The sequence below is a fragment of the Delphinus delphis genome, chromosome 15 (genome assembly GCF_949987515.2).
Source record: "Delphinus delphis chromosome 15, mDelDel1.2, whole genome shotgun sequence".
NCBI classification, from domain to species: Eukaryota; Metazoa; Chordata; class Mammalia; order Artiodactyla; family Delphinidae; genus Delphinus; species Delphinus delphis.
Window position 1 is genome coordinate 87492496 of NC_082697.1, and position 26445 is coordinate 87518940.

At 60.9% G+C, this 26445-nt stretch overlaps 1 protein-coding gene across 3 annotated transcripts in view; it reads left to right on the forward strand.

The window, feature by feature from the left end:
- Positions 1-26445, forward strand: part of ADAP1 (ArfGAP with dual PH domains 1) — a 66629-nt gene that overhangs the window by 21558 nt on the left and 18626 nt on the right. For all 3 annotated transcript variants that reach the window (XM_060032594.1, XM_060032593.1, XM_060032596.1), the window contains exons 2-4: positions 6292-6422; positions 18837-18928; positions 22745-22827. In XM_060032594.1, coding sequence (XP_059888577.1) covers positions 6292-6422; positions 18837-18928; positions 22745-22827 — 306 coding nt within the window. The remainder of the gene's footprint in view (positions 1-6291; positions 6423-18836; positions 18929-22744; positions 22828-26445) is intronic.

The following is a 26445-nucleotide window of genomic DNA, read 5'->3' on the forward strand; positions in this document are numbered from 1 at the left end:
TTGCTGGTTTATAGAAATACGACTGACTTTTGTATATTTATCTTGTATCCTGCAACCCCGTTGGTTAGTTCTGGTAGTGTTTGTGTAGACTCCAGCAGATCTTCTATATGGATCAACATGTTGTCTCTGCATAGACCCATTTTACTTCTTCCTTTCCAACCTGGATGCTTTTTATTTATTTTTATTGCCTCACTGCACTGACCAGAACCTCTAGTGTAGTGAGTGTAGTGTTTATGTTGTTTTAAATTTTTTAATAGCTTTATTGAGATGTAATTTATATACCATACAATTCACCCATTTGAAGTGAGCAATTCAGTGGTTTTTAGTGTACTCACAGGGTTGGGCTACTGTCACCACAGTCGATTTAAAAACATTTTCATGATTCCAAAAAGAAATGCTCTCTCTCCCCATTCTTCACATCCCCCCAACCCTAGACATCCACCGTTCCCTCCGGGGTAATGTTGGATAGACGTGAATAGAGCAGATGTTCCTGTCTAGTTCCCCGTCTTAGCGGGGAAGCACTCAGCCTTTCTCCGTCGAGTATGATGTCAGCTGGAGGAGTTTCACAGATGCCCTTTCTCTAGTTAGGGAAGTTCCCCTCTATTCCTAGTTTTCTGAGGAGTTTTATCAGGGTGTTACATTTCGTCAAGTGCTTTTTCTGCATCTGTGGAGACGTTCGTATGGCTTTTCTTTCTTAATCTGCAAATATGGTGAATCACACCGACTGATTTTCAGATTTTATGCCAGCCTTGCATTCTTGGTATGAACCCCTGTCGGTTGCAGTCTTTGTACTTTTTACATATTGTCGGATGTGCGAATTTTTATGGACATATTTTCATTTCTCTTGGGTAAATACTGAGGAGTAGAATTGCGGGGTGATAGGAGAGATACATGTTTAATTATGTAAGCAACTGCAAACCGTTTTCCAAGGTGGGTTGAACCAATTTATGCTCCTGCCGGCAGTGTCTGAGAACCCTGCTCTGCGCTCTCACCCGTACCGGGTGGTACCAGCCTCGTAAATTTTACCCTTTCTAGTGAATGTGTGACAGTGTCTTATCACCATAGCTTTTTATTCTTTTTTTTTTTTTTTTTGCGGTACGCGGGCCTCTCACTGTCGTGGCCCCTCCCGTTGTGGAGCACAGGCTCCGGACGCGCAGGCTCAGCGGCCATGGCTCACGGGCCCAGCCGCTCCGCGGCATGTGGGATCTTCCCGGACCGGGGCATGAACCCGCGTCCCCTGCATCGGCAGGCGGGCTCTCAACCACTGCGCCACCAGGGAAGCCCCCCACCATAGCTTTTTAAAAAGGCACCAACTTCCTGCTCTTTAAGTGACGGCTTTCTGTTGCCCCTGCCCCCAACACTTGCTTTCGCCGTGTCTTGTCTTCTTCCTGTTATATGAGAGGCTTGGGTCTCCGTTCCTTGATTTTAAACTTCTGTGAAGAGCCCTCTGTGGAAGGAGGCCGCCCAGGTTGTATCTGTGGGCACACACCTGTGCACACCCTCACACACACAGTGGGCGGGCGGGCGGGCGGGGATCGGGGGTCCCGGTGCCGGTCGCATGACACTGGGCAAGTGTGTCGCTTCTCCTTGAACTTCGGTATCTGTGATCAGAGATGGACGGTGTGGGCAGTGGCCTCGAGGCATCAGTTCTAATCACCTGCTTCCTTAGGCTGCTCTCTGCGTCACACCTATTTTTCTCTCTAGAGCAGAGCTTGGCAGATGTAAAGGGCCAGATAGGGACTGTTTTAGGCTTTGTGGACCACACGTTCTCTGTGACAACCACTCAGCTCTGTCCCTGCGCCACAGAAGCAACCATGAGCAGCATGTAAATGATGGGCGTGGCTGAGCGCCCATGGTTTGTAAAACTTTACGAGACCAGGCCCGAGGGCCGCCGTTTGCCAATCCAGTCCCTGCTAAAGTGTCCTGTAAGCAGGGCTTCCGGGATAGGGGACAGACAGTCTCCTGCTGGAGCCTATGTGAGAGGATGGGGGCGCGTGGGCACCGGTCCTGGCCCCGCGGCAGGGCTGGATCTTCTGGTGGCCCTTGTTCAACCAATCTCAGAATTTTCACTTCAGTAGACAAAGGCTGTGAGGGGGCCCGGAGCCAAGGTCCACGCTCAGAGCAGAACCCAGCAGCATCACCGAGCTGTGCACAGGGGGTCTCCCCTGCACCAGGGCCCTCCCGGGGGCTCGTTTCACCCATCACCCTAGCAAGTGGCTGCCATCGTCCCAGCACACAGAGGAGGAGGGTGAAGCCCGGAGCGGTGCCGCCTGCCCCGGGCCCTGGGAGGACGGAGCACGGTGGGTGAGGGTGGGACCACCCCCCGGCCCCGGGCCCTGGGAGGACGGAGCACAGTGGGTGAGGGTGGGACCGCCCTCCGGGACCTCACTTCAGTCTTTCTCCGCAACCCCTGGGACACTGCCGCTCCCTGCAGCGCGTTCTTCCCCGGAAGCCGCGGTGCCTGCCCAGCGCGCCCTCACCCCGCTGGCACACGTCTGTTGATGCGGATCCCGGGCGCTGGGACTTAGGGCCTCAGGATGCCATAGAGGACGGGCAGATAGACTCCCTGCTAAACAGACAGCCCCACGTCTCTGGGACCTGACTTGTCCTCACAGCAGTCCCCTTGGCGGTGTCCGTCCCCCTCTCTCCGGGCCTCTGTCCTCCGGGCAGTGACTCAGGGGTCCAGCTCTTCCCCCTGCCCCGGCCCCCGAGTCCCCCGTCAGCCCAGGATGGGCCCGGAGCACGGCGTGCGGGGTGTGTGGCTGTCGGCCGGGCCTGGGGGCACGTGGGTCCCCCTGCTCACGCTTCACTGGCCAGACTCGGGTCCCGTGGCCACGCTGAGCTGCAGGCGAGGCCGGGAAGTGTCGGCGCCGTGACCCCACGGAGGGGCAGACGCTGGCGAGCCGGCAGGTGCTGGGGGCCGGGCCAGGGTGGGCCGAGCTGGAGCAGCCCCTGGAACCCCCAGGACAAGCGGTGCGGCTGGCCCAGCCGGGCTGTGGTGGCCGCCGGGCAGGGAACCTCTGTGCCCAGAACTGTGCTGTCAGTGGCCTCGGGACGCACAGCCCGGAATGGCGGAGGGGGGGCACCCGGCGTTTGGCAGGCGGGTATAACAGGGCCGCGGGGCTCAGTCGGGAGTCCTCCAGGGTCCCGGTGAGCGGCCAGGTGCCAGGAGCTTGGGCAAGGGTGCCACAGCCCCTCCCCCTGCCCCGGTTCAGTTTTCTAGCGGTCCTGTCCCCATCCCCATTGCAAATGGGTTCCTGCACCACGGGACATGCAGCGGCCACCCCGCTCGGGCCCCGGGTGCCTGTCTTCTCCGTTCACTTGCTCTCGGACCTGCTAGCTTTCCGTCCGGATTTCCTCACTTCTGCAGAGGGGGCACCGCTGCTGGACCCGGCGGCGGGTGGGGGAACGTGGCTGGGCTGGGGCCTGGCAGGGGGACCCCGGGTGGGTGCTCTCCTGGGTCCTCTTTGCAGCAGCCAAGTGGTTTCTTGAAAGTGACACCCGTGGGGAAGCACGTCCTGAAGATACAGGGCTGATGTGGCACGTCGGTTCCTGCAGACGCACGTTTTCCGCCGCCCCACGAGCTAGTGGAAACTGGTCACGAGTGGGGGTCTTCTGTCCAGGAGCCCTTGGGCTGGAGGTCTTCTGGGGCTCCCTGGCCCCCAGTGTTTCCTTCCGCCCCCTCCCCAGAGGCTCAGAGCTGGGGCATGCGGCCTCCTCCCTACCCAAGCCCCCTGTGCCCACCCACCAGGGTTCTCACACACCCGTGCACCCCAGTACATCGGGGGCCCGACTTGTGGCCGCTGCCAAGCCCTTGCCACCAGACTACCTCCCCAGGTCACATTCAGGGCAGTGGGGTGGTGGCCTCTCCCTGGCATCCCCCCAGCGGTCACCCTGGGGCAGTGGGAGGGAGCTTGCAGGCCCCCCACCCATGTACGTTCCCGGGGCCGAGACAGCCCGTGGTGAACAGGGACCTAAGTGCCAGGACGGGCCGATGCCGGGGAGAGAGAGGTGTCGCGAGGGGTGCATGGGGCCCGGCCGTGGTCAGGGAGGCCCGGGGGGGACGTATGAGCTGGGGCGGGGGTGCCGGGGCAGAGGAGAGGTCCCCAAGGCTCCACCCAGAGAGTTGACGTGACGAGCGTCTGTGTGCCCAGCGGGCAGAGGCTTGGCCGGGGGGACGCAGGGCAGCAGGGCGCGAGGCTGGGAGTCAGGAGGATGGAGGGGCCCCTCCGCTCACAGCCCTTCTGAGCTGGGGTGAGGCCCGAGGCCCCCGGGTCTCTGGGCTGCCCCGACCCGTGCTGGCCCCGGTTGGGAGCCACCGCTGTCAGCCAGCCCCATGCAGGGGGGAGGCAGGGCAGGGGCCCCCGGAGGCCTCGGAGCGCCTGCCTCTGTGTCCCCGGGCAGGGCAGCCCCTCCCCCGCCGCCCAGCTGCGGCCCAGCCCCCGACCCTGAGAGCGGCCAGCATCCCTCACGGGAGGCCGGGCTCGCCGGTGCCCGCGGCGCCCCGCGGAGCGTCTGCCGAGAGGCTGGGGCAGGGGCCTCGGGATGACACGGCCTTTTGACTCCCGAAGCTCCTCTGTTCTACGTGCCACCTAGACGGTGTGTCACGGGCCGGAGACCTACCTCCCTGGCTTCCGGTTTCTTCCACGAGACCCTAGAGCGGTCACACCCCGTGCGGCCTTGGGACTGGATGGCTGTGAGCTGGGCCGTGAGTGCCAGAACGGGGCTTTTCCTTCCCCCGAGCTCGCCTGCCCATCCCGCCAGCCGCCTGGGCCCCTGTGTCTGCGAGCTGACCCTTCATTCCCTACAGGCAGGGAGGTGTGTCTGGGGCCCAGGGCCCCGGGCTGGAGGGGTCTTGACCCAGGAACCAGAGGTGCTTGCCACCCCTACGGATCCCCTCCCCCCCGCCACGCACGCACGCTGTGTGGGCCTGTGGCTGCTGTTTGGTCTCTGAGGAGGGCTCTGACCCTCTGGCACCAGGGTGGGTTCTTGGGGGTCCCTAAAGGGAGGTGCAGGGCTGTGTCCTCAGTGGGGTGGGGGCCTGGGCCGGCCCCCCGTGGGCACAGCCACCTCCCAGCCTTGTCTGTCTTTTATTTATTTTTGGCTGAGTCCGGCCTTCGTTGCGGCGCACGGGCTCTTCGTTGTGGTGCGCCGGCTCCTCTCTAGGTGCGGCATGCGGGTTTTCTCTTCTCTAGTCGTGGCGCACAGGCTCCAGGGCGCGTGGGCTCTGTGGTTGCGGCACGTGCGATCTTAGTTCCCTGACCAGGGATCGACCCCGCGTCCCCTGCATTGTAAGGCAGATTCTTTACCACTGGACCACCAGGGAAGTCCCCCAGCCTTGTCTTATCACAGAAGAAAGTGTCCTCCTGACCTAGGGCTGGGGCATCCACGTGCTGATCCCAGCGACCCCCGGGTCTGTGGGCTCCCGGGCCCCTCGGGTGGCAGTGACCGCAGGGTGGGCTCAGTGCTGTGCTCTCACACGGGCGTGGGGGGTGTTTGCTAGTTTAGGGGCTGGGTGCAGACCAGCCCCCCAGGGGCTCCCAGGGAAGCCTGCTCAAGCTGGTGGCCCTCGGCTGGGAGCCACTGGGCATCTTGATTTAGACCAGTCTGATACAGAAGCTTCCCTGAGAGACGGGAAGCCTTTACTGGACAACCTGTCCTCTCCAGAGAAAGCCTCCTCTGTAGGACTCCTTTCCGCGGCCCAGCCCCCCACGCGGTTACCACGTGGATGCACAGATGGGGAGGAACTGGGGGCTCGGGCGCCAGCACCCACTTACCCTCCGCCCAACTGAACAAGCATCACGTCCCTCACTGTCTACGGTGCCGCTGTCCAGCTGAAAAATTTCAAACCTCTCGAAGTGTGGACACAATTGGGCCTCCACAGCCCTGCCCTAGCCTTATTCTGCTTTTTCCGTTGCCTCAACTGCAGGACGTGACACGTGTTGGCGTGTCCTGGTCACGCCTGCCGGACGGGCACTGATCATGGGTTCTCATCAGCACGTCGCCCCAGTGTCTCCCACGCTACTGTGGTCCACTCAGGGTTCCCTCGGTCCCCGGGAGCAGCTAGGATGATGAGGTGGGGCTGCTCCTCTGTGTGGGGGGCAGGGACCCCCACTCTGGGCCCCCAGAGCCTGTGAACCTGGTCTCCTGGCCGGCCTCCCATTGCACAGACGAGACCAGGGCCAGAAAGGGAGGGGGCCTTCCAGCCCTGTGGGCCCTGGTCCAGTGTTCTGTCCCCTCTGGGGGACCCTCGGGGTCAGCGCCCCCTGAACATCTGGCCTTGTCTTCCAGATCCTGACTGGGCCTCATACACCCTAGGGGTGTTCATCTGTCTGAGCTGCTCTGGAATTCACCGGAACATCCCTCAGGTCAGCAAGGTGAAGTCCGTCCGCCTGGACACCTGGGACGATGCCCAAGTGGAGGTAAGGCCAGGCAGGGGTGCCAGGTGGGGAGGGGAGGACACAGGCCTGTCCCGTTGCCCTGGGTGACCTCGGCGCCACCCTCTGGGTCATGACACCTCAGAGGTCGCTCCATCTCTGGTGCCCCAAGGGGGCCTGGGCTGTCAGGGATTCCAGGCTGTGGGGAGACCATCCACAAGTGTCGGGAGGCCAAGGGGCCAGCAGCTGGACCTCGGCCCTCCTGTGTCGCTGCCCCCGCCCTGTGCACCCGGTCCCAGGACTGCCTCTCCCTGCCTCCCTCTTGCGGCAGCTGCAGAGTGAATGAATGAGCGAGTGAGTGCGGGGGACTGTTGATTCCTCTCCGTGGGCAGAGCCTGCGGCTTTGGGCCCATTTCCCCACACCTGGGGCATTCTGGTGCTCAGGGAACACAGCATATGGAGCAGCTATGCAATGGGACAGGCCCTCTTGTTGTTCGGGTTTTATTGCCATTAACCTTATGGAGAGTCGCAGAAGGTAACGAAAGTCAAGCCCTTCACTGAGCCACCCACCCACCCACGCATCCACCCACCCACCCACCCACCCATCCATCCACCCACCCATCCACCCACCCACCCATCCACCCACCCACCCACCCACGCATCCACCCGCCCACCCACCCATCCACCCGCCCACCCACCCATCCACCCGCCCGCCCATCCATCCACCCGCCCACCCACCCATCCACCCAGGCATCCACCCACCCATCCACCCACCCACCCACCCACGCATCCACCCACCCATCCACCCATCCACCCACCCACCCACCCATCCATCCATCCAGCCACCCACCCATCCATCCACCCACCCACCCACCCATCCACTCACCCACCCACCGATCCACTCACCCACCCACCCATCCACTCACCCATCCACCCACCCACCCACCCATCCACCCACCCACCCACCCATCCACCCACCCATCCATCCATCCACCCACCCACCCATCCATCCATCCACCCACCCATCCATCCATCCACCCACCCACCCATCCATCCGTCCACCCACTCATCCATCCACCCACACATCCACCCACCCACCCACCCTCCCACCCATCCACCCATCCATCCACCCACCCACCCATGCCTCCACCCACCCACCCATCCATCCATCCACCCACCCATCCACCCACCCATCCACTCACCTATCCACCCACGCACCCACCCATCCACCCACCCACCCACCCTCCCACCCACCCACCCATCCACCCAGGCATCTATCCATCCACCCACCCACCCACCCACGCATCCACCCACCCACGCATCCACCCATCCACGCATCCACCCATCCACCCACCCACCCACCCACCCACCCATCCACCCATCCATCCATCCACCCACCCACCCACCCACCCACCCACCCACCCATCCATCCACCCATCCATCCACCCACCCACCCATGCCTCCACCCACCCACCCATCCACCCACCCATCCACCCATCCACCCACCCATCCATCCACCCACCCACCCATCCACTCACTCATCCACCCATCCACCCACCCACCCACCCACCCACCCATCCATCCACCCACGCATCCACCCACCCATCCACCCACCCACCCACCCATCCAACCACCCACCCACCCACCCATCCATCTAGCCACGCATCCACCCACCCATCCAACCACCCACCCACCCACCCATCCATCTAGCCACCCATCCATCCACCCACCCATCCATCCACCCACCCATCCACCCACCCATCCATCCACCCACCCACCCACCCATCCACTCACTCATCCACCCATCCACCCACCCACCCACCCATCCAACCACCCACCCACCCACCCATCCATCTAGCCACCCATCCACCCACCCACCCACCCATCCGCCCATCCACCCACCCATCCACTCACTCATCCACCCATCCACCCACCCACCCATCCACCCACCCATCCATCCACCCACCCACCCATCCACTCACCCATCCACCCACACATCCACCCACCCACCCACCCACCCATCCATCCATCCATCCACCCACCCACCCATCCACCCACCCACCCATCCACCCACCCATCCATCCATCCACCCACCCACCCATCCATCCATCCACCCACCCATCCATCCATCCACCCACTCATCCCTCCACCCACACATCCACCCACCCACCCACCCTCCCACCCACCCACCCGCCCACCCATCCACCCATCCATCCACCCACCCACCCATGCCTCCACCCACCCACCCATCCATCCACCCACCCATCCATCCACTCACCCACCCATCCATCCACCCACCCATCCACCCACCCATCCACCCATCCACCCACCCATCCATCCACCCACCCACCCATCCACTCACTCATCCACCCATCCACCCACCCACCCATCCATCCACCCACCCACCCACCCATCCATCCACCCACCCACCCATCCATCCACCCACCCATCCACCCACCCACCCACCCATCCACTCACTCATCCACCCATCCACCCACCCACCCACCCACCCATCCATCTAGCCACCCATCCACCCACCCACCCACCCACCCACCCATCCACCCACCCACCCATCCACCCACACATCCACCCACCCACCCACCCATCCACTCACTCATCCACCCATCCACCCACCCACCCACCCATCCATCTAGCCACCCATCCACCCACCCACCCACCCATCCACCCATCCACCCACCCATCCATCCACCCACCCACCCATCCACTCACTCATCCACCCATCCACCCACCCACCCATCCATCCACCCACCCATCCACCCACCCATCCATCCACCCACCCACCCACCCACTCACCCATCCACCCACCCATCCACCCACCCACCCACCCATCCACTCACCCATCCACCCACCCATCCACCCACCCACCCATCCACCCACCCATCCATCCATCCACCCACCCACCCATCCATCCATCCACCCACCCATCCATCCATCCACCCACTCATCCATCCACCCACACATCCACCCACCCACCCACCCTCCCACCCACCCATCCACCCACCCATCCACTCACCCATCCACCCACCCATCCACCCACCCATCCACCCACCCATCCACCCACCCATCCACCCACCCACCCATCCACCCACCCACCCATCCATCCATCCACCCACCCACGCATCCATCCATCCACCCACCCACCCACCCACCCATCCATCCACCCACCCACCCACCCACCCATCCACCCAGGCATCCATCCATCCACCCACCCACCCACCCACCCACCCACGCATCCACCCACCCACGCATCCACCCACCCACCCATCCACCCATCCACCCATCCATCCATCCATCCATCCATCCATCCAGCCACCCACCCATCCATCCACCCACCCATCCACTCACCTATCCACCCACGCACCCACCCATCCACCCACCCACCCACCCATCCACCCATCCACCCACCCATCCATCCATCCACCCACCCACCCACCCATCCATCCATCCACCCACCCACCCACCCATCCATCCATCCATCCACCCACCCACCCACCCACCCACCCATCCATCCACCCATCCACCCACCCATCCATCCACCCACCCACCCATGCATCCACCCACCCATCCACCCACCCATCCATCCACCCACCCACCCACCCATCCACTCACCCACCCACCTATCCACTCACCCATCCACCCATCCACTCACCCATCCATCCATCCATCCATCCATCCACCCACCCACCCATCCATCCACCCACCCACCCACCCACCCATGCATCCACCCACCCACCCATCCATCCACCCACCCATCCACCCACCCATCCATCCACCCACCCACCCACCCATCCACTCACCCACCCACCGATCCACTCACCCACCCACCCATCCACTCACCCACCCACCCATCCACTCACCCATCCACCCACCCACCCACCCATCCACCCACCCACCCATCCATCCACCCACCCACCCATCCATCCACCCACCCACCCACCCATCCACCCACCCACCCATCCATCCATCCACCCACCCACCCATCCATCCATCCACCCACCCATCCATCCACCCACCCACCCATCCATCCGTCCACCCACTCATCCATCCACCCACACATCCACCCACCCACCCACCCACCCACCCACCCATCCACCCATCCATCCACCCACCCACCCATGCCTCCACCCACCCACCCATCCATCCATCCACCCACCCATCCACCCACCCATCCACTCACCTATCCACCCACGCACCCACCCATCCACCCACCCACCCACCCATCCATCCATCCACCCACCCACCCACCCTCCCACCCACCCACCCACCCACCCACCCACCCATCCACCCACCCACCCATCCACCCACCTGACCCGTGTTTATTGCACAGTTGCTATGGGGGGCCTGGCGAGTGGCTGGCCCCTGGAGAAGGCCTTAGAGAGGGGGACACGCAGGTTGCTGGTGGGCAGGGGGTGGTGACTTGGGCCGGGGTGGCAGGCAGGGCCCCCCAGCCTGACTGAAGGTGAGAGCAGGGCACAGCCTGGGGTAGTGAGTTCCAGACAGAGGATTATGGCTGTGGAGGCTACCCAGGTGGGGCCTGACCCCTGACGGAGGCTGCGGGGAGATGTGTGGGAGCCGAGGGGCAGGCCCCCTAACTCCTCAAATTTGAGTCCAGGGTCAGGGGTTCGGGGGCGTGGTGACCATGCCCACCCAGCGAGAGGAGGAGTTCCCTGGCTGGTGGCTGCCTCAGGGCTGGGGATCCAGGCTCGGTGCTCCCTGTGTGCTCCCCCTGCTTCCTGGAGTAGCAGTTTGCTGCTGTCCATGCAGCCTTGGTGACAGCAGCCTCCCGGGCCTACCCAGGCCTTCCTGCCAAGTCAGTCTGCAGGTAACGAAGCCGCCCTGTGCACGTGGAACATTCACACATGTGGCTGGAGGTACCCTTACCCCAGTGGTCAGACAGCGGAGGCGGAGGCTGCCTTGACGCCCCGCAGGGGGTGATGCCTCGTGAGGAGAGAGGGAGAGGGTCCTGGACACGGGTGCCACCAGGAAAGCTCTGCTTTCCACCTGCGAACGCTCGTGAGAAGGTCCGAAGAGAGGCCGGGTTGGTGCCAGTGGTGCAAGCGTGGGACGGGGGCGCTGGGAGCTGAGAGGGGCCTTCATCCCCTTTCTGTCGTCTGCCCCTCTTCTCCGCCATTAAAACAGAGGTGACCTCGAGGGGCTGGAAGGGCTTGGCCTGCAGGGTGCTGGACCCCCGCCCCAAGGTGGGGCGGGGCGGTGTGGACAGGGGCCTGCCGGGCCTCCGGGCCCCGGTCCTCCCCTCACTCTGCCCGTGAGTCCCTGGGCTGGTGGTTGGCTGGGGGTCCCGAGCCTGCGTGAGCCAGCCCGCTCCCGGGAGGGCGGCCGTGATGCGGGGAGCCCGGCCCTGGCTGTGGGCCAGGCGCGCGGGACCCTCGTCCGTGCCTTTTCCTTTTGTTTCTTTGCATGATTTCCCCCCAGACTTTGTATTTCTCTATAGCGTGTCCTTTAGAGAAGCTTACTGAAATGTAACTCACAAGGCGCGCAGCTCGCTCTCTGAAGCCCAGTTCAGCGGCTTATGGCGCAGCCACTGAGTTGAGCAATCGCCACCACAGTCAACTTTAGAACATTTTCATCACTTCAGAAAGAACCCCGAGCCCTCAGCTCCCACCCCTCCCCCAGGCCTAAGCCACCACGCGAGCGCTTCCCCACTTTGTAAAGGCCCAGTGACACCCACTGTGTGGACAGACCACGGTCACAGGTGGCGGACCCTGGCGCGTTTCCCCATGTCCGCGTGCACAGCCTCCGGGGAATGCGGGTGCCCCTGGGACGGCCGTGTGTCGCAGGCCGTGGCTGCCCAGCGCACCCCTGCCTGGAGAGTCCCAGTTGCCCAGCAGGCTCCTCCGTGCACACAGGGGCGCAGGGGGTCTTCCCACCGTGCCCACCGGGCCAGCGGAAGCGTCACCTCCTGTGGGGGGCAGCGACGGGGCTCGCATTCCTCGAAGGGGAGTTCAGAGGCTCTGTGACTAGTTTTAAGGACTTCGCCAGTCTCCCCCTCTTAGCCACGCCTGCACCCGCACATGTGAGAGCGTTTGCCCGCGTTCCTGCCGACCCCTGTCTCCCAGGGCCCGTCTTTGCCGACAGAGAGGTGAACCCTTGTTCCCAGCGGGGTCTTTTCTCGTCTTGAGTGAGGTGCAGCGTCTTAGGAGACATTTCAGAGCCATCTGTGAATTTCCGGGCCCCGGGCCGCTGCTGTGAGCTGCTTCCGTTTTCTCGGGGGTTTTTGCGTAGGAGGGCTGCAGCCCTCAGAGACGGTAGGTGAAGGCGTTTTTCTCAAGGGTGTCTTTTGACTCTGCTCATGGTGGTTTTTGCAGTGGAAACGTTTTTACTTTGAAGTAATCACATTTATCAACCTTGCCTTTTGTGGTTTTAGGGTTTACAGCACACTTAGATAGGCCTGCCCTACCCTCAGATTATTTTTACTCACAACAGCCTGATTTCTGTCATTCACACACCATACACCTCACCCTTTTAGAGTGTACAGTTCAGTAGCTTTCATGAATTCTCAGGGCTGTGCAACCATTGCCACGATCTAATTTCAGAGTATTTTCACATCCCCAGATAAGCCTGTACCCGCTAGCCGCCACTCCCAGCACTGTCCCCACCCCAGCTCCTCCTGAGAGCAGGGCCTCTGCTTTCTGTCCTGGTGGATTTGCCTGACCCGGACACTTCGAGTCGGTGGACTCACACCACGTGCGGCTCCTGTGTCCTCTTTCACTGAGCGCCATGTGTTCAAGATTCATCTACGTCACCGAGGTGGCAGCACTTCGTTGCTTTTTATGGCCGAGGTCATTTCCATCGCATGGATGGACCACATCTTGTTGATCCGTTCCCCAGCTGATGGACCTGGGTTGTCTCGTTTTTCCAGCTCTTCCGAACAATGCTGCTCAGAATATTTCTGTGCTTTCAGTCCTCTCAGAAGGGAGTGGCACTGCCGGGCCTTACGGTGGCTCTGTGTTTAATGTTTGGGGATCTGCCAGGCTTTTCCCAGCACGGCTGCCCATCCCCACCAACGATCATGTGGATTCCAGTTTCTCTGCGTCTTCTCCAGCATCCATTGCCATCTGTCTGACTTCAGCCGTCCTGCTGGGTGCATGGCGGGCTCTTGTGGTTTTGGTTCCCATTTCCCTAACGATGAGTAACGTTGAGCATCGTTTCATGTGCTTCTTGGCCATTTGTGTGTCTTCTTTTTTTTTTTTTTAATAAGTTTATTTATTTATTTATTTATTTATTTTGGGCTGTGTTGGGTCTTCGTTGCTGCACGCGGGCTCCCTCTAGCTGCGGCGAACGGGGGCTACTCTTCATTGTGGTGTGCAGGCTTCTCATCCTGGTGGTTTCTCTTGTTGTGGAGCACGGGCTCTAGGCGCGCGGGCTTCAGTAGTTGTGGCACGTGGGCTCTGTAGTTGTGGCTCACGGGTTCTAGAGCGCAGGCTCAGTAGCTGTGGCTCACGGGCCTAGTTGCTCCACGGCAGACCAGGGATAGAACCCGTGTCCCCTGCATTGGCAGGCAGACTCTTAACCACTGCACCACCAGGGAAGCCCCTTTTTGTGTATCTTCTTTGGAGAAATGCCCATTCAAATCCTCTGCCCGTTTTAAAAATGGGTTGTCTGTTTACTATTGAGTTAGGTGATTTTATTATTGAGTTCTTTGTGTATTCTGGACACAAATCCCTCATCAGATTTAGTATTTGCAAGTAGTTCTTCTCATCCTGTTGGTTGTATTTTAACTTTACTTTAAATTTTTTTTTTTTTTTTTTTTGTGGTACGTGGGCCTCTCACTGCTGCGGCCTCTCCCGTTGCGGAGCACAGGCTCCGGACGCGCAGGCTCAGCGGCCATGGCTCACGGGCCCAGCCGCTCCGCGGCATGTGGGATCCTCCCAGACCGGGGCACGAACCCGTGTCCCCTGCATCGGCAGGCAGACTCTCAACCACTGCGCCACCAGGGAAGCCCTAAAATAATATTTTTAAAATGCAAAAAGTGCAGTTTATATTCTTAAGGAGCTATGTAATTTTTTCAATTACTGAGGTGAAATTCATGTAACATAAAATTCATTTTAAAGTGAACAATCAAAGTGGTACATGTATATAATGGAATACTACTCAGCCATAAAAAAGAATGAAATAATGCCATTTACAGCTACATGGATGGACCTAGAGATTATCCTACCAAGCGAAGTAAGTCATAAGGAGAAAGACAAATACCATATGATGTCACTTATATGTGGAATCTGAAATACGACACAAATGAACCTATCTATGAAACAGAAACAGACTCACAGACATAGAGAACAGACTCGAGGTTGCTGGAGGGGAGGGGAGCTGGGGGAGGGAAGTCCTGGGAGTTTGGGATGAGCAGATGTAAACTATTATGTATAAATGGATAAACAACAAAGTCCTACTGTATAGCACACAGAACTATATTCAATATCCTGTGATAAACCTAATGGAAAAGAATATGAAAAGAATATACAGTATGTGTAATTGAATCACTTTGCTCTAAGCAGAAATTAACACAACTTTGTAAGTCAACTATACTTCAATAAAAGAATTTTTTTAATAAATTTTATTTTTGGCAGCATTGGGTCTTCGTTGATGCGCGCGGGCTTTCTCTAGTTGTGGCCAGCGGGGGCTACTCTTCCTTGTGGTGTGTGGGCTTCTCATTGTGATGGCTTCTCTTGTTGTGGAGCATGGGCTCCAGGCGCGTGGGCCTCAGTAGTTGTTGCTTGCAGGCTCAGTAGTTGTGGCTCGCGGGCTCAGTTGCTCCGTGGCATGTGGGATCTTCCTGGACCAGGGCTTGAACCCGTGTCTCCTGCGTTGGCAGGTGGATTCATAACCACTGTGCCACGAAGGAAGTCCTCAATAAAATAAATGTTTAAAAAATGAAGCGAATAATCCAGAGACAGGAACATACAATGGGGGAGAGTCTCTTCTATAAATGGTGTTGGGAAAACTGGACAGCCACATGCAAAAGAATGAAACTTGGACCACTTTGTCACACCGTATATGAAAAATAAACTCAGAACGGATAAAGACCTAAGTGTAAGACCTGAAACCATCGATTAAAGACGTAAATATAGGACCTGAAACCATAAACCTTCTAAAGAGAGCACAGGCAGCATATGCTCTTTGACATCCGTCTTAGCAATATCGTTTTGGATCTGTCTCTCAGGCAAGGGAAGCAAGAGCAAGAATAAACAAATGGGGCTACAGCAAACTAAAAAGCTTTTGCACAGCGAAGGAAACTGTCAACAAAATGCAAAAGCCACCTACCGAACGGGAGAAGATATTTGCAAACAATTTATGCAATAAGGGTTATTGCACAAAATATACAAAGAACTCATACAACTCAGTACCAAAAAAAGAAACTGTCCAATTAAAAATGGGCAGAGGACCTGAACAGACATTTTTCCAAAGAAGACATACATATGGCCAATAGGTAGGCACATGCAAAGGCTCTCACTGTCGCTAATATTAGAGAGATGCAAATGAAAACCGCAATGAGGTACCACCTCACGCCAGTCAGAATGGCCATCATTAAAAAGTCTACAAGTAATAAATGCTGGACTTCCCTGGTGGCGCAGTGGTTAAGAATCCGCCTGCCAACGCGGGGGACATGGGTTCAAGCCCTGGTCTGGGAAGATGCCACATGCCGCGGAGCAGCTAAGCCCGTGCGCCACAACTACCGAGCCTGCACTCTAGAGCCTGCAAGCCACAACTACCGAGCTTGTACTCTAGAGCCTGTGCTCCGTGGCAGGAGAGGCCACCATAGTGAGAAGCCCGCGCACCGCAACAAAGGGTAGCCCCTGCTCGCCGCAACTGGAGGGACCCCACGCGCAGCAGTGAAGACCCAACGCAGCAAAGATAGATAAATAAGTAAATTCATTAAAAAATAATAATAATAGTAATAAATGCTGGAGAGTATGTAAAGAAAAGGGAACCCTCCTACACTGGTGGTGGGAATGTAAGTTGGTGCAGCCACTACAGAGAACAGTATGGAGGTTCCTCCAAAAATTAAAAATACAACTCCCATATGATCCTGCAATCCCACTCCTGGGTGTTTACTAGAACATTTTTAATCAAAAAGATACACGCACCTCCGTGTTCACTGCAGCGTGATTTACAATAACCGAGATATGGAAGCAACCTACAGATGAATGGATAAGGAAGATGTGGTGTATATATACATGGAATATCACTCACCCATAAAAAAGAGCGATATTTTACAATCTGTGACAACACGGATGGACCTAGAGGGTAGTACTATGCTAAGTGAAATCTGTCAGACACAGAGAAGTACTGTATGATCTCCCTTACACGTGGCATCTGGAAAACAAAATTAACAAATATTAAAAAACAGAAACAGACTCATAGGTACAGAGAACAAACAGCTGTTGCCAGAGGGAAGGGGGCGGGGGAACAGAAGAAGTAGGTGCAGGATACTCAGAGGCATGAACGTCAGTCATGATAAGTAAGTCACAGGATGTAACGTACAGCACAGGGGGTACAGCCAACAATGTTGTAATAACTTTGTCGTCTCGTAACGTGTATACATGTCGAACCGCTATGCCGTACAACTGAAACCAAGCCTGTATGTCAACTACACTGCAGTAAAAAAATAAATAAGCATATTCACAATCTTGTTCAACCGTCACCTCCGTCTAGTTCCAGAACATTCGCCTCACCTCAGGGGAGACCCGTCCCCCTTCGTGGCCACTCCCCTCCCCCGAGACCCCCAGTTGGCTTTTCTGTCTCTGGATTTGCCTGTCCTGGGTGTTTCATACAAAAGCAGTCCTATGCTGTGTGGCATTTTGTGTCCGTTTCTCAGGAGCCTCGTGTTTTTAAGGTTCATAAACCTTTTCACTTTCCTGATGGCGTCCTTAGAAACACAGAAGTTTTTAATTTTGATGAAGTTCCATTGATTTTCTTTTCTTTTGTCACTTGTGCTTTTGGTGTCACCTCTAAGAAGCCACTGCTAACCCAAAGTCATGAAGATTTCCTTCCATATTTTCCCAAAATTATTTTTTAAATCATCCCGTGATTTTCATCTACCTTTGGCCATGCTGCACGGCATGCGGGATCTTAGTTCCCTAACCAGGGGTTGAACTCGTGCCCCCTGCAGTGGAAGCGTGGAGCCTTAACCACTGGACCGCCAGGGAATTCCCTTCATCTACTATTTGTATTGTCTAACTTTGGAAATTCAGTCTTTAATCCAGTTGGAGTTTACTTTGCTGAAAGGCATACCCCCTTTTCTCCAGTAGCTTCCAGTTTCTTACTGGTCATCAAGTAATGGGCACTTCCCCCGTCGATCTGAGATGTTACCACTGTTGTACACCACTCGTCCTACTAAACGTGTTTAATATTGGACATTAGATCCCATTGGATCTGTTTCTGGACCTTTTAGGCTTTCTGGTCAGTACTGTTTGACTCATAGTAGCATTATAACAGGTTTGAATATCTGGTAGGAAGCATCTTCATTTTCAGAATTTTCTAGGATGCTTTTGCTTGTTAATTTCAAAATGAACTTTAGAATCTTTGCTAATAGCTCTTGAAAATTCTATTCCTGGTTTTCTTTTTTTGAGAATTGCTAAAAATAGACCAACACAGGGAGACAGCACGCTTTCTGTCTCCCTGACCACGAACTTGGTATGTCTCTAGAGTTGCTTTTGCTGCCCTGGAGCACGGGACAGTTTCTTCATGGAGACTGAGTGACCCTCATGAGAGCTAGTTCTTAGGTGTTTTGTCCACCTGCTCTTAGCGGCGGCCTTTCCTCCTATTAGACCTCTGAGCAGATCGGTGTTTTGTATAGAAAAGCCATCGCTTTTAGGATTCTAAGTTGGTGCCAGCCTTTTGCTGAAGCATCTTATTGTTTGTGATTTTTCCCCCGTTGATCGTCCACATCCACGGCCTGACGGTCCTCAAATGCGATGACTTAGAGGGAGGGGTTAGGGCACCGGCAGCCCACACTCCCTCCCTGCTCTTGAGGCCCCCACCCACGCCGGCCAGGCCAGGGCAGGGCATCTCCTCCAGTATGCCCAGCTCGCTCCACCTCAGGGCCTTTGCATGTGCTGTTTCTGGGCCCGGGACGCCCCGCATGGCGGCTGCTCCAGAGGTTCCCCCTCACCCCCCCCCCCAGCTTGTTCACAGCTTGCAGCTGCATGCCTGGTCTCTGCAGCGTGGCTGCCCTACAGGAACGTGGGCTTCTTCTGTGCCGCTCAGGCAGAGTAGACAAGCCAGGCCTCGTGTGAGGCCAGGGGCAAGGGCCTTCGTCCAAGGAGGGCCCCGTTCTGGAGGCACCTGGCCCCCGCCAGCTGCGGGGAAGGGCAGTCCCCTAACCCTTGCTCACTCCCTTCTAGGCGCCGAGCTGCCAGGGCCCTGGGGTCAGCTGGCCTTGGCCTCTGGGGCCCTGACCCACCCTCTCTCTTGCAGTTCATGACCTCCCGCGGAAACCATGTCGCCAGAGCCGCATTTGAGTCCAAAGTGCCCCCCTTCTACTACCGGCCCTCGGCCTCCGACTGCCAGTGAGTAACAAAGGGCTTCTGTCACGGTCGCTGGTAAACAGCCCGCAGGCTCTGGAGATGGCTCGGGACGACCCGCTGGCGGGCGGGAGGCCGGGGTGGGGGAAGGTGGGCGCCGGCCTCGCGTCCTGGGGGCCCCGTCCAGGCTGTCCTCCGCTTGGTCTTGGTTCTTGGTGCGCCAGGTGTGGACCTGGGGAGGTAGGGGGCCCGCTCCCGTGGGACCCCAGCCCCCGCACTGACCTCAGTGTCCCCATCTGCACCCCACCTGGGTTCCCAACCCCCTGGTCCCTGAGTGGCTCCCCCTCCGGGCTGGATGGCCATTCCCCACGCCCCTCCCGCCCCAACATCCCCCGGCTGTTCCTTCCACCCGAGGCCCTTGCTTGACCCCCCAGGACCCCAGCCCCCCCCCAGGACCCCAGCCCCCAGGCTGGCTCCGTTTGGCCACCGCTCATTCCTGAGGACCCCTCCCCCCTCCTCTGGCCCCTCAGAGCCAAGGGGTCGCAGAGGCCTTTCCTCCTTGGGTCCCATGGGCTCAAGGGAGGGTGGGCTCCTCAAATCTCTTCCTGGCGCCCAGCAGGGGGCAGCACACTGTGGGGTTCCAGAAGGTTCTGGAAGTCAGGGGAGGTGCGTGGGGTCAGCTGCCCGAGTCAGGTTCAGCACCAGCAGGGAACCTGCCCACCAGGGGTCTCCGGATCCTTCCTGGGGGGCTCCTGGGGACCCTCCCCCGTCTCACTAGCTGGCCCCCCCAAGCACCCCTCATACCTTCTCCACCCATATCAGACCCACCCATCCATCCCTGGCAGCCCTCCCAATGCCCTCAAGGGTCACTCAGGCCCCTGATGGCCCCTCCTCAGCTGGCCGGTGTCACAGCTGCTCAGCTGCGGCTCGGAGGTGAAGGGCCCCTCTGTGATGAGAGCCCCTCCCGGAGTTTCCTTTTCTGGGAAAGGAGGGTAGGGACGCAGCCCCACCTCCTCCCAGGCCGGGGATGCGCCCGCGGCTGCGAGGCCCCTGGGCGCCCTGCGTCCAGCCCTGGCCCCCGGGCGGCACTTCCCTCCTGTTGGCTCAGCGCTGTCGCCTCCTGACTCACTGGTGTACCCCACACCCCGGGGACCCCGCCCGGCAGCACCTGGACCCAGGCTGCACGCAGGGCTGTGTGTTTCTAGTTCTGTGTGAACGAGGGGTGGGACACCGGGGGGCTGCTGGCGGCCGCAGTGGGGAGACTGGGAGGCGCGTCCAGTTCGGACACTTCACAGGCAGGGAGACCGAGGCTGGCCTCACCTCAGCATGCCGCGCCCACCGCTTCACCCCTTCACGGGCAGGCCGGCCCCCCAGGCCCTGGCGCACCCTGGGCTCTGGGCTCCCGGGGAACTCGTGCCCCGCCCCACCGGGCTCCATCTCGGTGTGAATCAGCAAGATGGCCGCTGATTCTGACCCGATTTTAATCACCCAGCCACAGGCTCCTCCGTTGTCTGGGCCATTTGCATGCACACCCTGCATCCCCACCGCTCTGAGCGTGTGGCCACACGCCTGCCTCCTGCCCAGGGCTCGGCCAGCCCCTCTGCAGCCTCATCCCTGCAAAGCCCCCATGCAGGGCTATGTGGTCAGGGCCTCTCGGGTGACCAGGCGTCCCCACTGGGAGGGTGCTCTGAGCCCCAGTGGGCCCCACCTTCCGGAAACCTCCACTGAGTGAAGGTTCACAGGACCCGAGCCCGCCCCATTCCCCAGACTCAGGTGCTCAGGTCTGCCCGTGTACACTGTGGAGAGCCGTGCAGCGGTGGAGGGGGTGTGAATGCCCGCGTACACTGTGGAGAGCCGTGCAGCGGTGGAGGGGGTGTGAATGCCCGCGTACACTGTGGAGAGCCGTGCAGCGGTGGAGGGGGTGTGAATGCCCGCGTACACTGTGGAGAGCCGTGCAGCGGTGGAGGGGGTGTGAATGCCCGTGTACACTGTGGAGAGCCGTGCAGCGGTGGAGGGGGTGTGAATGCCCGTGTACACTGTGGAGAGCTGTGCAGCGGGGTGTGAATGCCCATGTACACTGTGGAGAGCCGTGCAGCGGTGGAGGGGGTGTGAATGCCCGTGTACGCTGTGGAGAGCTGTGCAGCGGTGGAGGGGGTGTGAATGCCCGTGTACACTGTGGAGAGCCGTGCAGCGGTGGAGGGGGTGTGAATGCCCGTGTACACTGTGGAGAGCTGTGCAGCGGGGTGTGAATGCCCGTGTACACTGTGGAGAGCCGTGCAGCGGTGGAGGGGGTGTGAATGCCCGCGTACACTGGAAAGTACACCTCCTCAGCTATGCACACTTAGCACAGGGGCTGCAACAGCCTCCCGGCAGTCTAAGACCCAGTGGCCTCAGTTTCCTCAGCCGTGAAGCTGGAAGGATGCCACCTTCCCTCCCCCCCACCCCCCCGGGGCATCGCGAGGGTGCAATGAGGTGGTGAGTCAGGTGGCCGGGGTCTGGCCCAGGGTGGGTTCTGGACACAGTGGTCCCCCAGCTCCTGCTCTCTGGAGCTCGGAGCCCACCCCGCCAGCTGGGGCAATGTGAGAAGCAGAGGGCCTGGCCGTGTGACTCAGAGCGCGGCCGGGGCCCAGATTCCCTTCCGGTGCCACCCGTGCCTTGAGTTTCAACCCCAGCGTCGTGGGTGGCGGTCAGTCCGGTCCCCTCAGTTTGGCCTCTGCTAGAAGCCGGGCCTCCTGCTTGCTGTGTGGCTGGGGCAGCTGGGAGCCACCCCCCTCAAGGCAGCCGTGGGCCTGTGGGAGCCCCTCCCTTGGCGGGTCCCAGGCGAGGCCCCTGAAGAGGGGCCACGGGCTGGCGGCGTGAGCAGGAGAAATCGTGTCTCCCGGTCCCAGGGCTGCGTGGGGTCCTTCCGGGGCCGGCACCCGCGTCCTCGCGTGGCCGTCCCTCTGCGGCCTGTGTCCAGACGCCCCTTTTCCTGAGGGCCCCGGTGACGTGGGGTTAGGGCTTCCGCACCACATGGCCTCGTCCCGGCTCACTGGTCTCAGCTGTCGTGTCTCCAGACAAGGGTAGGCCTGAGGTCGTGCAGGTTGGGACTCTAGCATACATATTTGGTGGGATGGGGACACAATGTGACCCATGACAGCCCAGCTGGCTGCTCGTGGGGGACCCCACGGGAGGGGGCGGCCTGCGAGAGGGGAGCGGCCGGGGGCTGCGGGCGTCAGGCCGCCCCCTGCTCACTGCCTTGTCTCCCCTGCCTGCTGCCCTCCTGCGACCCGCGACCACTGCTGCGCTGGGGAGCCGCTCTCCGGGGAGCACGGGGCGGGCCCCGCGGGCAGGTGCTGGCCGGGCCTTTTCCTTCTCTGGACCCGAGCGTGAGCCCGGCCTCCCAGACAGAGGAGGAGGGTGGGGTGACTGAGCTGCCACGTGGTTGAGCCCCAGACACTCAGCACATCGCACGTTCCAGGCACAGGAGACGTCCCGACAGGAAGCGGACTCACGGTTGGGGCCGGGATGCGGGGGCACTGCTAACGGATGGGGTTTCCGTTTGGTGTGATGAACTGTTGTGGAACTAGATCCTGGTGGTGGCTGCACAGCCTGTGAGCGCACCAGGAATTGCTGAAGCGAACCCTTAAACGGGTGGATTTTATGGTACGTGAATTACGTCTCAGTTTTTAAAAAGGGGACTCTATGAAGCGGTGAAACTATCCGATTAGCAAACAGTGTTAAAACCCGAAGCTGGTGGCCCTTCAGCCCCGCCACCTGCGAGGCGGTGGGACCAAGCCCAGGGCCACCCCTCCGCGCGGCAGCTCCCGCGGGCCTGCGCTCAGGCCGGACTGTCCCCCAGCCCGTCCCCTCTCTCCCCAGACTCCTGCGGGAACAGTGGATCCGGGCCAAGTACGAACGGCAGGAGTTCACCTACCCCGAGCGGCAGGAACCCTACTCCGCAGGTGAGGATGCCGGCACCTGTCCGTCTGTCCTTCCGCCCTCTCTGTCCCCCCGCCCCTACCTCCCGGAGCTGGAGCAGGGTCCTTAGGAACCTGGACGACCGCTTAAGTGGGCTGAATCCGTGTCCATCCGTTGGCCCCTGACACCAGCTGCTGACCTGGCACCAGGGGTCCCCACAGCTGCTCACAGCCCAGCCCTGAACCCCGACCGAGGGGTGGGGGGCTGCCCGGGGCCCTCCAGGCTGGTGGCGGCAGCACCTCTGCCCTGGGAGGGCCCGCAGGGTGGGTGGGTCCTGGCAGGAGGGATGTGGATGGGCCTGGGCCAGGTGGGCCCGGGGAGGGGGGGCCAGGCCCCGGGGGCTCTGTCAGCACCCGGGTTGGGGGTGATGACATGCGAGCGGCCCAGGTGTCTGTTGCGGGATTGGCCCCTTTATCCTCCATTGGCCAGGAGGGGCTCTGCGTGCAGCCCGTGCTCCTGCACAGCAGGCGGCTCCAGGTCCCCTCTCCTCCTGAGCCCCTGATGTGGCCCAGGGCTGGGACGTGGCCGGGATTCAATTACGGTCCACCCCAGAGAGCCACTTCCTCCTCTCCTGATGCCCCCGACGTGCGAGGGAGAGAGGACGTGGGCGCCCGTGCCTGTTCAGCCCTGGGGCGCTTGTGTCCCGTCCTGCCTGAAACCCGGCCTCCCTGCTGTGGGACCCCAGGAAGGCTCACCCCACGGCCTTTGTCCCCCAGGCATAAACATCTCAGCGGTTTAGAACGCGTGGCGTGCGGCCTCGATTCAGAGGCGGGTACAGGATTTTGTTCCTGCTGCTGCATCAGGACCTCTGGTCGTGAGCAGCAGTTGTCCAGCCCAGGTGGGTGTAAGGAGAACAGGGAAAAGAGCGGCTCGCACAGCTGCCCTGGCTTCAGGCACAGTTTGAACCAGGCGCTCAGTCAGCGCCGTGAGGACTTGGCTCGTGTCTCCCGCTCTGGTTCTGCTTCTCGGGGTGGCACCGCCCCTGCCGGTGGTGGCTTTACTGCCGCAGGTCCAGCTTGGAAACGCCCTTGGGTTCCATGAGAAAAGGGCAAGTGTGACTTTCACCCGAGTGTCAGGAAGAGTCTTAGCTTTGGTCCCGACTGGTCAGGGGTGGGCGTGTGACCGAGTCACGACGGCCGGGAGATGAGTGCGCACCGACCGGCTTCTGGAGCCCTCCCGCGAAAGTGGGGCTGTGCACAGGGTGGCACGACCACAGACCTTCCCGTCTCGAGTTGCTGCCATTCCTCTCGTGAAACGACACCTCGGGAGTGCTTGGGGCGCCGGGCAAGGGGACTGGGATGGGGAGAGCCCGTTGGGGGTGCACACGTGGCGGGATGGAGCGGGCGGCCTTTGAAGGCCATGGCTTCTCCGTCAGACCCTTGGGGCAGCGAAGAGCAAAGGCTGGGGCCCACCTGCGGAGGCGGGCCCTTGTCTCACCTGGATAGGTTGTGTTGGCCACAGAGGGCCAACCCTCACGGGGCGCAAGGGGGGCGAGCTCAGCTGGGCCCAGGGACGCTGCTGGGGTGCTGCTGAGGGGGCACCGGGCGGGGTGCAGGCCCCGCAGGGGGTGACGGTGAGAGCTTGGCTGGAGCAGGCGGTGCTGGCCCCCACCCCGGGGGCCCTGGCTTCCCACTGGGCAGCAGCTCATCCGCTGGGCCCTGTGCATGCGTGCCCCCATCTCTGATTGCCCGGCCCCTGCAGCTCTGCAGCCTCCCCCCGACTCACACGTCACCTCCGGCGTGGGGGGCCCCGGCCTCAGGCCTTGTCTCTGCTCCCACACGAGGCGGCAGCCACTTGCGGCCTCGGTGCAGAGACCCTTAATGGGGCTCTGATCCCTATTTCTCTAAGCCCACCCACCCTGCCCAGAACGCTAACGCCCCCTCTCCCTCGAGCCCTGAAAATTCACGCCTGTGGCTCCCCCCCGCCCCCCGCCCAGCAGAGCCCTGAGATTTACAGGCACAGAGTCCTGGGTGTGCGGGGCCCTGGGGACCGTCAGCTTGGTCCCCTGACTCCACGGAAGTGCTCATCAAGCCACCTGCAGGGCAGGGTCCCTCAAGGAGACATGGGGAGTGCCCGGGGCACCAGCTGCTGGGATCCACCTGGGTTCCCAGAGGTGCCTGAGCCCTGGCTCTGTGCGCGGGTCCTGAACAGCCTCTGACTCTCACTCCCGGCGGAGCCCCCCCTCGCCCACCTGTCTCCCCAGAGCCCGCCACCTCCCCCCCCAACCCCCGGCCTCCTCCTGAGAGAGGGCGCCGCTTCTCACAGCCGCTGCGGCCTGGCTGGCCGGGGCCCCTGGACCAGAGCCCCGCCCGGCACTCTGTCGGGATGGTGGGCGACCAGGCCCCCGGCCCACCCACCGCTCCTCTCGCCCACCCGCCCCTCCCCCTGCCCCGGCCACGTCCCTCGCAAGGCCCAGCCCCCCCAGGAGCGCCTTTCCCACGGCACAGGGGCCGACACGCCCACGGTCCCCGAGAATGGAGATGTTCCAGGGAGGGGGACCGCGGGGCCAGGGCAGAGCCGCTCCAAGGTGTGACGTGGCCAAGGGAGGCCGGGCTGGGGCGCCCACCTGCCTGGGGTGGGCTCGGGGGGCTGCTGGGGACCCTCGGTCGTGGGCGGGGATCCCTCCCAACACGACGCCTGCCGGGGCCTCAGGCAAGCCCAGCCCCCCCGGTGCGCTTAGGGCGTCCGCGGAGGAAGTGTCGCTGCCAGGCCGAGCTGGACGGTTTGAGCAACAGCACGGTAGCGGCGTCACAGGATCTGAGCCGGAGCGAAGGGCGTCTCCACGGGTCCCTGTGATAACAAGGAACCCAACTGTGAGGGGAGGGAGGGGACACAAGTTCCCGCTGAGTGGCCGTGGGGGAAACGTCACCACAGCGAAACCGCTGTGGACAGATGTGAACGGGGTGGGGACTGGCCAGCAACCCCCAGAGTGGGGGCGCGGCGTCCGGGTAGGACGGCGGCGGCCTCGGCGCTGCTGGGGCACCAGCCTGGCTTTGCCGGTTCCGCTGTGGTGGTGGGTGTGGCGGCAGGTGCTCGCCCCGGGATAACAGGACCGAGGCTTGAGCGCGCCGGGGCGGGGCTGCGCCTCTGCCGCTCCGCAGGCCCCTCGCCGGGGTGACCCCGGGTAACAGCTGCTCCTGGCTCCGTCCCCGGGCCGTCCCCGCCTGCAGCCGGAGCCTCAATGGCCGCCTTTCACGGGCGACAAGGGCCCCTGTTGTCCGGAGGGCCGGCCGCCCCCGTCGCCGAAACGCTCAGCCTCCTGCGCGGCGCGGCCGGCCCTGCCTCGCGGGTTCAGCCCCCTTCGGAGAGCGTGGAGCCCTGGGGGCGGTGGGCCGGGGGCCCCCGGGGGGAGTGGCGGGCCCCCCGCCCCCGTCCCCGTCTGTGAGGTGGGGACGTGGTGGGACCGTGGAGGGAGCTCAGGCGCAGGGCATACAGGGCCCGAGGCATCCCTGGCGGGGCTGGAACCACACACGAGGCAGGCGCTTCGATCCCCCTCCTGGTGCCGCCCCGACACAACCCCTGCGTGTTCACGCGGGCTCATACACACCCCCGTGGTGCGTGTAGCCACAGATCACACACGTTCACAAGCGTGTGCTCTTAGA